The sequence below is a fragment of the Elaeis guineensis genome, chromosome 6 (assembly GCF_000442705.2).
Source record: "Elaeis guineensis isolate ETL-2024a chromosome 6, EG11, whole genome shotgun sequence".
Lineage (NCBI taxonomy): Eukaryota > Viridiplantae > Streptophyta > Magnoliopsida > Arecales > Arecaceae > Elaeis > Elaeis guineensis.
This window is the reverse complement of record NC_025998.2, coordinates 124,053,686-124,066,186: the sequence shown is the minus strand read 5'-3', so window position 1 is coordinate 124,066,186 and position 12,501 is coordinate 124,053,686. Positions and strand designations below refer to the sequence as shown.

Here is a 12,501-nt window from a genome sequence, read left to right as displayed (position 1 = left end):
CGTGGAATTCATACTTATTTACGTGGCTTTACCTTTTTTGACTGGGACAATTGAACTACATATCGATGGATCATGCTAGAGATTGATTGTTCTGATGATAAGTGAGCTGGTTTTCTTATTTGATGCATTAAAAAAATATTTAAAATTTATTTCTTTTAAATATAAAAGAAAGAAACATCAAATGTATAATTTCCCTCCCTTTCTTTGTTCTTTTGTTGTCAAGAAAAGAAAAATACAAAAATGTAATTTTTACCATGGCCGTAGCCCCTACATATAAGTAGTAATGCAGGAATTTTGGTGGTATAAATTTTTTAGTGATGGATAACAAGCCATTTTCTTTGGAAAATTCCAATGAAATTCACTAATTTAGATTGGAGATAAAGGTTACATTTGACAATTCATAAAAACCTAAAATCTCACTCACTCCTTTATAACTAGCCACCACCTTTCTCTCACCATCTTGTTCTCTCTCTCTAGCAGGATAGGAAGGAAGCCTATATTGGATGGGAAACTGTGCCTCATCGAAGAGCAAGAGTTTGGAACGGTGGGACCGCCGGCCGGCGGCGGCGAAGGTGATACACTTGGATGGGAGTTTGGAGGAGTACCAGGGGACGGTGAGGGCAGGGCAGGTGGTGGCGAGGAACCCCGGCTACTACGTGTGCGCCGGCGAAGCGATGGAGGTGGGAGACCACCCGCAGGAGGTGGCGGAGGCGGAGGAGCTCCAACCCGGGCAGCTCTATTTTCTACTCCCCGTCTCCTCCTCCCGCCACCCCCTTTCCCTCCCCGACCTCTGCCTCCTCGCCATCAGGGCCAGCGCCGCCCTACGCCGCTCACCCCAGGTGGCGCCACCACCCTGCTCTTCAGCCGGGGGGATCTCAAAGAATGACATGTTAATTACTAAAAACAGTGGAAGTTGTAAAGAAAACGATTGAGATTTGATTTGTTGGTGAGTCGGAGTCCATGAATTCATGACATATGATGTGATCAGATTATCTCAGTTTTTGTTCCTATAATCCCATCGGAATTTATTAATATTAAGATTTTTGCTTTTTAAATACCTATGAATGTAAAAATATTTCAAGCTCTTCTTCGAATCCAAGTTTATGAAAAGAAAACTATCATGATCGAATGCTGCGGTTGGTGAACTGGAATTTCTATTTCATGATTAACACTATACTTATTTTCTTCTCAAAAAAAAGATGCACTCAACTTATATAACGCGCAAATACCGAGATGGCAAATTGGTGTGAGTTAATACTGATTTAAGGAGTGGAAAAGGCATTATGGAGTAAGGATCCACGGAAGTCAATGGAAAAGGAAGCAGCTTATGATAGCTGGAGCATAAATTTTAGCAGTTAAAGTAACAAGGTAGCACAAAGCGAAGTCAACGAGAGCGTAGTGGTAGACATTAGAAAGTTTCTAGATCTAAATATAGTGCAGGTTCATTTATTTCGGATTTTTTAAGTCAGGAGGAAAATTTTACAAGTTTCCTATCGGGTCTAATAGCATTGTTTAGGTTAATATAATTGTGGAGACCAAGTCAAATAGTCTACATTAACTTGAGAATAAATTACAGAAATATCCTTTCTACTTTAATTCAATTTTACTTATACCCTTTGTACTTTAAAAAGTATAAACTAGTCTTTTTAATTATCGATATGTTCCGATATAGTCCAGCCATCTATCTCCATTAATAAAATTTTTAAAATAACAAAAATATCCATCTTCTTCTTTCTCCCTTCTCCATGTCCTATATCTTTTTTTCTCCCACTTCCTTCCTTCTTCCTTTCTTTTTCTCTCCTTTCTTTTCATCCATTTCTCCTCCTCCCCTTCCTCCTCTTTCTCCCTCCTCCTTTCTTTTCTCCATACATTCTCTTCTTTTCCTTTCTCCTCCCCTTTCTCCACCCATTCTCCTCCTCTTTTTTCTCCTCCTCTTTCTTTTCATCCACTTTTTTTTCTCATCTTTTTCCTCCAAACTTCTTATAAACCATAGCCATCATCTAAGCTTTCTTGTTCAGCTGCTCCAAGCTTCCCACCCAAGTGAGACTCCTAAGGAAGGAAAAAAAAAGGGAGAAAAAATCAGGGTAAAATAGAGGAAAATTCGATGAAAACAAAAGAAAAACGAAAAAAATTGAAAGATAAGACTTTTTACCACATAGATTTATCATTATTTTTTTCTTTTTGCTTTCTTTTCTTTCATTTAATTCTCTTTTTCGGAGATCTATGGAAAAAGAGAGCACTTGAGGGAGATCGGAGGGGTTTCTTAGGTTTCGGTTGGGGTTTTTCTCAAGCATCTGAAATTTTGTAAGAGCTGTGCTGGTGTGAGTAGGTCCCTTGAGGTTTTGAGAGCTTAATTTTGGTAGAAGCATGAAATTTTGTGGGATTTGGGAAAGAAATTAAATGGATGGATCAGAAGAATTCTATTCCATGGTGGAAGAAACTAACAAACACCATGAGCAAAAGGATAAACATCAGCCAAAAGACTAAGGTGGGGAAAGGCCGATGGACTCCGAAGGAAGACCCCATCATGGTGGGAGAAAGAGGAAGGAGAGGAGGAGAAAGGAGGAGGGAGAAAGAGGAGGAAGGGGAGGAGGAGAAATGGATAAAAAGAAAGGGAAGAAAGAGAAAAGAAGAAGGAAGGAAGTGGGAGAAAGAGGGACACCGGCCATGGAAGATGAGGGAGGAGGAAGAAGATGGATATTTTTGTCATTTTAAAAAATTTTATCAACGGAGATAGATGACTGGACTACATCGAAATATATCGATAACTAAAAAGACTAGTTTGATACTTTTTAAAATACAGAAGGTATAGTGAAACTGAGCTAAAGTAGAGGGGTGTTCCTGTAATTTATCCTTAACTTTATTCTTTTAGGTAGTGCTTGGTAGCCAAAATGATATTCCTAGAATATGAATACAAATTTCTTAGAATACCTATTCACTACCCCTATTCTAATTTTATGTTTGGTTGAAAATCTGCGGGGCCTATCGGAAATAAGGTGGTGTTATTTCCTAACTTAGAATAAGGCAAATTTTTTTCTCATGGTGGACCTAGAATAAGCTATTCCATGGTCCAACATGGAATAACTTAAACCAAGTAGAAGGGAATAAGGTATAATTAATGCATCTTTGCCTAGAATTGCTAAACTCGTGGGCCCCACCATCATTTCATAGTGTGTTTGGGGGAATAAGGTGGAATAAAGGCTTATTCCACTTTATTCCCGACAACCAAATACTATCTTAGGTAGCATTTGGATATCCAAATTTTATTTCTGAAATAGAAAAATGAATTTTCAGAGAATTGGTACTCACCCTTGTTATTCCAGATTTCTATTTGATTGGAAATCTAGTATTTTAGTGTAATTAATGTAGTATTATTCCAACTGCTATTTGGTTGATATGGAAATAAGCCTCTTTTTCATAAAGAATAGAGGATGAATTTTTCAAAAAATCCAAGAATGCCCTTGGCCAAATTTAGTATATAAAAATAGAGAGTTGGTTATTTTTGATAGGAAGACAATGGAAAAAAATTTCTACCAAAGCTCTGTTGAGGTCCCCAAATGGCCAAAAAATAATTGAGAGATAACCTGCTCAATAAATAACCCCCTAGATAGTATAGTAAATATCCCTGTACAAATGGTGAAATGCTGCGGCTGCTCACCTGAAATTTCTTCCATTCCCTGCATAAACAGATTACAGTTGAAAACAATCTCATGGATATTAGACCAGACTGCAAAAATGAAAGCACCAAACTTTGAAAACATTCTGATTGTAACTATAAAATATACAATAAATTCCATATTGCACTACTAGTAACATCCCAAGTGTACCATAGGATGACTGCTGCCACCTATAGAAGATAGAATACATATTTTCCATCCAACCATTCAACAAATAATGTAATAATAAGTGGTAACAGAAAATGCTGCCAAGAACCCTCATACCATGCTACCAATAAAACAATTTCATTAACAAAAATAAAGCAATACCACCAACACCAGCAATGATTAGTAAATGATAATATCCTTTTCTTTCAAAGTCATCCAAAAGGCTGAACATTAGTTGGACAGGCATTAAGGAACCAAAAAGCACCAAGAGTTACCAAATACAAAATTGAGTCCAGGTGAAACACCACACGAGTTCATAAGAGTTCACAAGAGTTCAGAAGAGTTCGCAAGAGTTCAAGAAATTTAAAAAACCTACAAATATAAAGCCTGCATTCTCTCTCTTTTGTTATTTGAAAAACATAGAAGTTCACAAGAGTTCCAAAAATTTGATATACATCTCCAATGTTGGGTATAAAATACCCGCAGCCGAAATCAACAGCAGAACGGCCCCTCCCGGACTCCTACGGGAGCCGGGCTCCTCCATCAACAGCAAAACGGCTCCGCCCGGACTCCTACGGGAGCCGGGCTCCTCCATCGACAGCGGAACGGCTCCGCCCGGACTCCTACGGGAGCCGGGCTCCTCCATCAACAGCAAAACGGCCCCGCCCGGACTCCTACGGGAGCCGGGCTCTGCCATCGACAGCAGAACGGCTCCGCCCGGACTCCTACGGGAACCGGGCTCCGTCATCAGCAGCAGGGCGGCTCCGTCCGGACTCCTACGGGAGCCAGGTTCCGCCTGCAACTTCGGGTGTTGGGTATAAAATACCCGCAGCTGAAATCAACAGCAGAACGGCCCCTCCCGGACTCCTACGGGAGCCGGGCTCCTCCATCAACAGCAGAACGGCCCCTCCCGGACTCCTACGGGAGCCGGGCTCCTCCATCAACAGCAGAACGGCTCCGCCCGGACTCCTACGGGAGCCGGGCTCCTCCATCGACAGCGGAACGGCTCCGCCCGGACTCCTACGGGAGCCGGGCTCCTCCATCGACAGCGGAACGGCTCCGCCCGGACTCCTACGGGAGCCGGGCTCCTCCATCGACAGCGGAACGGCTCCGCCCGGACTCCTACGGGAGCCGGGCTCCTCCATCGACAGCAGAACGGCTCCGCCCGGACTCCTACGGGAGCCGGGCTCCTCCATCAACAGCAAAACGGCCCCGCCCGGACTCCTACGGGAGCCGGGCTCTGCCATCGACAGCAGAACGGCTCCGCCCGGACTCCTACGGGAACCGGGCTCTGCCATCAGCAGCAGGGCGGCTCCGTCCGGACTCCTACGGGAGCCAGGTTCCGCCTGCAACTTCGGCTCCGAGAGGGTTCCACCCGGACTCCTACGGGAGCCAAGCTCCGACCTCAGTCTCCGACCTCAGTATCAGCTGCTGGAGCCGGACCCCACCCATGACCTCAACCGAAAGGGGGACTCCTCCCGGACTCCTGCAAAGGCCGAACTCCGACCACTGCCGAACCTTGATCAACAGATCCGCGTCCCTTGGCAGATAACAATAACTGCCATGATCCTATTCCACTTCTTGTAGCGGATTCCGCACGGCTCCACCTCCCCCTGCGACGGACCCACTACTCTCTGACAGGCTGTGTCAACGGCCACGATTCTGCTCCGCTCCCTACGACAGGTGCTGCACGATCCCACTACTCGCTGACAACTAGCAACAACGGACGCCGCCCCACTACCTGCAACAGGCCCTACGTGGCAGGCTATGGCGATAGCCACGGGTCTACCCCGCTATCTTTCGCAATCAATTCCCCTGACTATGGACGGCCCACTACCAGACGGTTACAAACGTCGCCATCAATCCTTTGCTTCCTCCGCCTATAAAAGGGAGACCCAGATATGTTATTCTTTAAGCTCCTTTTCCTTATCTCAAAACTCTGCTAAATTCTCCGTTCGAGCACTCCATTCTGGTTGAGGCAGAAAACTGACTTGAGCGTCGGAGGGTCTTGCCGGAGCAACCCCACCTCCGGTTTAGACTTCCCTTGCAGGTCCCGACGGCGACCGCGGCTTCCCCGACTCCAGCTTCTCCGGCGCAAGCGGATTTTTGCACCAACAGGATTGGCGCTAGAGGAAGGGGCCTGTGTCTTCGCAGCACCCTTGTTCTTGAAGGAGCGCTCAACGGACCCACTTCCGGCCATCTTTTCCGGCATCCAATCCTCTTTTCCCCATCCGATGCCCTCTCGCGAGGTTTCTGCACAACTACCTCCGGCTATGGTTGCCGATAAAGGGTGGCCGGATGACCAGTCTTCGCCGGATTCCGTCAACGTCATCTCGGGAGAATCCCGGCAGGAGGCAATCAGCACATCAGCTGCACCCCTCAAGCGGCAAAAAGTTGAAGAGCCCATAGCCTTCACTGAAGAAGACGCCCAGGGAGTCCAATTCCCTCATAACGATGCGGTCGTAGTTTCCTTGAATATGGCAGATTATGACGTCCGTCGCATTCTCGTCGACAACGAAAGTTCGGCCGACATCTTATTCTACAGTGCCTTTTCGAGAATGGCCACTCTTGACGGTCATCTAAGGCCGATGTGCTCCCCCTTGATAGGGTTTACTGGTGACGCCGTTCCAACGGAAGGAATGATATCTCTAACTGTGACCGCGGGTCAGCATCCAAAGCAGTCCAGAGCCCTGATGAATTTCCTGGTGGTAAAGGCGCCATCTGCCTACAATGCAATTCCTGGCCGACCCGGCCTCAATGCCCTCAGAGCCGTTGTTTCAACCTACCATTTGAAGTTGAAGTTCCCCACTGACAAGGGGATTGGAGAAGTTCGGGGAGACCAAGCGCTAGCCAGGCACTGCTACAATATTGTCCTGCAAAGAAGCGATCAAGTGGACCTCCGTCCAGTCGACGGGTTGGATGCGCGCGATGACCTCACTGAAGAGAGGGGCGGCCCGATCGAGGACCTAATACCAATTCCTTTGAATGATGGGAATGCGGAGCATGTGGTGTTAATTGGCTCCAACCTGGAGGAGGAGGTGCGGACGCATCTCGTGGATTTTCTCCGAAGGAATGCGGACGTTTTCGCATGGGTCCCGACGGATATGCCGGGGATTGACACAGAAGTCATAGAACATCATCTGGCGGTCGACCCTAAACATCGGCCAACAAAAGAAAAAATCCAGAGTCATGCCCCGGAGAGGCAGAAGGCGATAGCCGAGGAAGTGGATAAACTTCTCAAGGCCGGATTCATCAAGGAGGTCAATTATCCAGAGTGGATCTCCAATGTTGTCTTGGTCAAGAAAGCAAACGGCAAGTGGAGGATGTGTATCGATTTCAAAAAGCTGAATAAGGCTTGCCCAAAGGACAGCTATCCCCTTCCCAGGATCGACCAACTGGTGGATGCTACCTCGGGCCACGAGCTTCTCACTTTTATGGATGCATTCTCCGGCTATAACCAGATTAGAATGGCGTCGGAAGATGAAGAGAAGACTGCTTTTATCACTAATCGCGGTATTTATTGCTACAGGGTTATGCCGTTCGGCCTCAAGAATGCGGGAGCAACCTATCAACGACTGGTGAACAAAATCTTCAAGGAGCAGATCGGCCGAAATATGGAGGTTTATGTGGACGATATGCTCGTGAAAAGCAGGTCTTCCGAAAATCATGTAGCCGACCTCGAGGAAACCTTTGGCGCTCTTCGAAAGTATAGAATGAAGCTGAACCCGACCAAATGCGCCTTTGGGGTAACCTCAGGAAAGTTCCTGGGCTTCATGGTGTCGAGGCGCGGGATCGAGGCCAATCCGGAGAAAATTCGCGCCATCCAAAATATGACTGCCCCAAGGTCGATCAAGGAGGTTCAATGCCTCACGGGAAGAGTCGCGGCTCTTAATCGCTTTGTCGCAAGGTCGGCCGAACGATGTCTGCCCTTCTTTTAAACCCTCAAGCAGCCGAAGAACTTCTGTTGGACCCCTGAATGCCAACAGGCATTCGAAGAATTGAAAAGCTACCTTAGCTCGCCCCCACTGCTGGCGAAGCCCGAGCCTAAGGAGGAATTATTTTTGTACCTGGCGGTCTCTCCCACAGCCCTTGCAGCTGTCCTTGTTAAAGAGGAAATGAAAGTCCAGCGACCAGTCTACTACATTAGTCGCGTGTTGAGGGACGCCGAGACCAGGTATACTAAATTAGAAAAACTGACCTATGCCTTGTTGATTGCAGCTCGGAGACTCCGGCCTTACTTTCAAGGGCACACGGTGACGTTACTCACCGACCAACCGATCAAGGCGGTTTTGCACCGAGCTGATATCTCCGGGAGAATGGCGAAATGGGCAATCGAGCTCACAGAATTCGACATCAACTACAAACCTAGACCGGCAATAAAAGCCCAAGTATTGGCGGATTTCATAGTAGAATGCACCATCCCCGAGGAAGCCGAACCTAAGCAAAGCAAAATTGATGACCTGAGGACTCAACCGAACTCCCCCGACGAAGAAGCCAGTTCCTCCGATAGCTTTTGGACCCTCCATGTGGACGGATCTTCCAACATGGCAGGCACGGGTGCAGGCCTGATCTTGACCAGCCCGGAGAGAGTCGTTGCGGAGTACGCTCTGCGTTTCGAATTCCCCGCAACAAACAATGGAGCGGAGTATGAAGCTCTGATCGCAGGGTTGAGGATCGCCAGGGAGCTCGGAATAGGTCAACTCCGGGTGCACAGCGATTCCCAACTTGTGGTGGGGCAAGTCAGCGGGAGCTTTGAAGTGCGGGAGGACAGTATGGCCAAATATCTTGAAAAAGTGAAGGAGTTCATCCCTGCCTTTGGCGATTTCGACATCAGGCAAATTCCAAGGTCGGAGAACACCAGAGCCGATCTTCTCTCCAAACTGGCGACATCAGCTCCGGCCGAATTGCCAAAAGGCATCCTCTTTGAAGTTTTAAAGCATCCGAGTACGGAAGAACCGCGACTCGTAATGGAGATCGACCACGGGCCCAGCTGGGTCGACCCGCTAATAACCTATCTTAGAGATGGGATTCTCCCCCAGGACGCGAAAGAAGCCCGAAAACTCCGAAATCAAGCCTCCCGGTACATCCTTTATGAGGGCAAATTGTACAAAAGATCGTACTCCTTGCCTCTCTTGAGATGCCTCCGACCCTCAGAAGCTGACTACGCTTTATGGGAAGTACATGAGGGAGCTTGTGGAAGCCATTTAGGTGCCAGGTCTCTATCCCACAAGCTACTCCGCCAAGGGTATTACTGGCCAACAATGCATCGTGATTCAATCGAATATATCAAAAAGTGTGATCGATGCCAGAGATACGCCAACGTCCAGAGACAACCTGCTACCGAGCTTACACCCTTGAGTGCCCCATGGCCTTTTGCGCAGTGGGGGATGGATATTCTTAGCCCCTTTCCCATGGCATCTGGTCAAAGGAAATTCCTCCTCGTAGCAATCGACTACTTCACCAAATGGGTCGAGGCCGAGCCGCTAGCCAAAATCACAGAAGCGAAAGTGCAGGATTTTGTCTGGAAATCAATCGTGTGCAGGTTCGATTTGCCTAGAACCCTCATCACTGATAATGGACGGCAATTCGCGGGAGCCAGATTTGCTGAATTCTGTGAAGACCTAAACATCTCCCACAAATTCACATCAGTGGCCCATCCCCAGGCGAACGGCGAAGCCGAGGTAACAAACAGAATCCTTTTGCAGGGGATTAAGACCAGGCTCGAAAAAACAAAAGGAACTTGGGCGGACGAACTTTATCATGTGCTATGGGCTTATCGGACCACCCAGAGGTTGCCTACAGGAGAGACTCCCTTTGCTTTAGCCTTTGGTACGGAAGCCGTCATCCCGATCGAGCTTAAACTCCCATCGGCACGAGTCGTGGCATTCGACGAATCCCAAAATGCGCAAAGTCTCAGAGCCAACCTCGACCTACTGGAAGAAAGGCGGGAGATTTCTCAGGTTCGAATGGCAGCCTACAGACAGAAAGTTGCCCGATATTACAACGCCCGAGTCAAGAACAAGGCATTCAAAGCAGGGGATCTAGTGCTCCGACGAGCTGCTGTCTCACAACCACAGGGCCAGGGGAAGCTTGCCCCAAACTGGGAGGGACCTTATGAGGTCAAAGAAGTAGTCCGACCTGGAACTTATTATCTTAAGGAACTCGGAGGAGCCGACCTCCCGCGACCTTGGAGCTCAGAAAACTTACGGATGTACTACCAGTAATTTCGTCCTAATCAAAAAATGCGTGCCCGTTTCTCTTGGGACAATTCGAGCACACGGTATCGAAAACGAGAGGGCAACCTTATAAAAGTCGAAGGCCCGGTTCTTTTAGACCGGATGGGGGGAGAGGCCTTGCAACGCCCATATGTACCCCCACAGCCCTGTTAGGGACAGGAGGAGAACCTCGCCCTAACTTGAGCAAAGTCGAAGGCCCAGTTCCTTTAGACCGGATGGGGGGAGAGGCCTTGCAACGCCCATATGTGCCCCCACAGCCCTGTTAGGGACAGGAGGAGAACCTCGCCCTAACTTGAGCAAAGTCGAAGGCCCGGTTCTTTTAGACCGGATGGGGGGAGAGGCCTTGCAACGCCCATATGTGCCCCCACAGCCCTGTTAGGGACAGGAGGAGAATCTCGCCCTAACTTGAGCAAAGTCGAAGGCCCGATTCCTTTAGACCGGATGGGGGGAGAGGCCTCACAACGCCCTAATGTACCCCCGCAGCCCTGTCAGGAACAGGAGGAGAACCTCGTCCTGACATGAGCAAAGTGGAAGGCCCGGACTCCTATGGGAACCGGGTTCCTACGCCAAGAAGGCTTCACCCGGACTCCTACGGGAGCCGGGTTCTGCCGCAAAAAAGACTTCACCCGGACTCCTACGGGAGCCGGGTCCCTACGCCAAAGAAGACTTCATCTGGACTCCTACGGGAGTCGGGTTCCAAAAAAAAAAAAAGAGAAAAAGAAAAGACTTCACCCGGACTCCTACGGGAGTCGGGTCCCTACGCCAAAGAAGACTTCATCCAGACTCCTACGGGAGCCGGGTTCCAAAAAAAAAAAAAAAAAAAAAAGGGGAGAGACTTCACCCGGACTCCTACGGGAGCCGGGCTCCACCGCCAACGTCAGCTACAGGACAACTCTGCCCGGACTTCTACGGAAGCCGGACTTTACTTATGACTTTGATTGCAGAAAAACTTTGCCCTGGCTCTTACGAGAATCGAGCTACTCCAACTCCCGGAAGGCTTCTCCGTTCGGACTATCAAGGGAGCCGAACTTAGCCCCGACTTCAGCGGAGAAAAATCCGAGCGAACCTGACAAGTGGGTATCCCCGAACGGCACAAAAGCCGAAAAGGAGCTCGACAAATGACGACCCCACATGAACTGAAAAAGTCGCCGACGACCTTGGAACAACGTAACACAGACAAAAAGAAGGAAAGAAAAATGAAGAAGTTCGGCAGACAACTATTTAACGCAAGATGCAAACAAGGTACTGAAATCACTTTTTCATTTAACAGAAGTACACGTTACAGGACCCGATGGGTCAGGAAAAAAGAAGATACACGTCATCACAAGTCTCGCGAACATGGTTCGGGCAGGACGAATCGGAAGCCGCTCCGAGCTACGAACTCCGTCTCTATCCCTCTCAGTCGCATTCTCCAGTGCGTGTAACAGCTCTCGCCCCATCTCGCCTCATTCTGTTCCCGAAGTCCCGACCTTAGCGGGAAAGGGGTGGGGTAGATCTCCGGAGGCGGTGAGGGCAACGGCGGCAGTAGCGAAGACCTGTTTCAAGAAGAACCGTAGCCACTTCAGGGACGGTTGCGACATCAGAGATATGCCTCACCTCCGAGTGCACCACGACGGCTGCCGCCCGAAGCACTCCGGCAAGGTCGGCATGCGTTACTTCCACCGTCCCCGCAACAAGTTCTACTGCCCCACCGTCGACGCCGACCGCCTCTGGTCTCTCGGCCCCGACGGCGTCAAGGATCCTGTCATGGCTTATGACGACTATTTTGCCCTCTTGACCGGTATCACCTCGCCTTGCTACCCCGAGATTCGCGGGCAGAATAACTTCACCGACAGCCCCCGTTATTAAACCCCTGTTGTTGAAGAAATTCTTCCTTGGACTCCTTTTGGGACGACGGAGATTCTCACCGGCCACCATTCTCCTTCTCACCTTCCTCCAAACCCTAAGAATTCCCTCGAGAACAGCCTCTCGAGTAGATAACATGGTATAAGGGAAGGAGACAGGAACTGGGGCGAGAGAAGCAGGACTCTCAGATGAAAGGATTGCGCCAGGATGAAACCACGAAGGGACTGAGGGATTTAAATAGCCGATGGATCCTGGCGCAATCATGGCAGCGGGTATTCCTGGGCCAACTGGTGTGTGCCGCGTGGCGCGCTTATCCCCTTCACCGCCATCGAGGGTTGACCGCTCGCGAATTCCCGCAGAGCGACGCTTAGGATCGCATTTCGATGGGGGTTCCGAAAAGATTTTTCAAGTCACCTTCACCGAAAAATGGATTCTGACGTGCGCGCATTAAATGGGGGCGGCAGTGCGCAAGGTTCGAAGGGGCGATTCCGGCTGTGCGCATCTCTCTCTGTGTACTTCCTTCGCTTGAAATTCAAACTCGGAAGTAGGGGGACTGGTGTTGGGTATAAAATACCCGCAGCCGAAATCAACAGCAG

At 48.9% G+C, this 12,501-nt stretch overlaps 1 protein-coding gene across 1 annotated transcript; it reads left to right on the top strand.

Moving 5' to 3' along the window:
- The first annotated feature begins 489 nt into the window (after positions 1-489).
- Positions 490-1,059, top strand: LOC105060128 (uncharacterized). The gene has a single exon (XM_010943741.2). It carries the CDS (start codon positions 504-506, stop codon positions 930-932), a length of 429 nt encoding a protein of 142 aa, XP_010942043.1. The 5' UTR covers positions 490-503; the 3' UTR covers positions 933-1,059.
- The last annotated feature ends 11,442 nt before the right edge of the window (positions 1,060-12,501 follow it).

What these genes read in the sequence shown, in the direction of transcription:
- LOC105060128 (XM_010943741.2), top strand. Translation starts at nt 504, where the DNA reads ATGGGAAACTGTGCCTCATCGAAGAGCAAGAGTTTGGAACGGTGGGAC.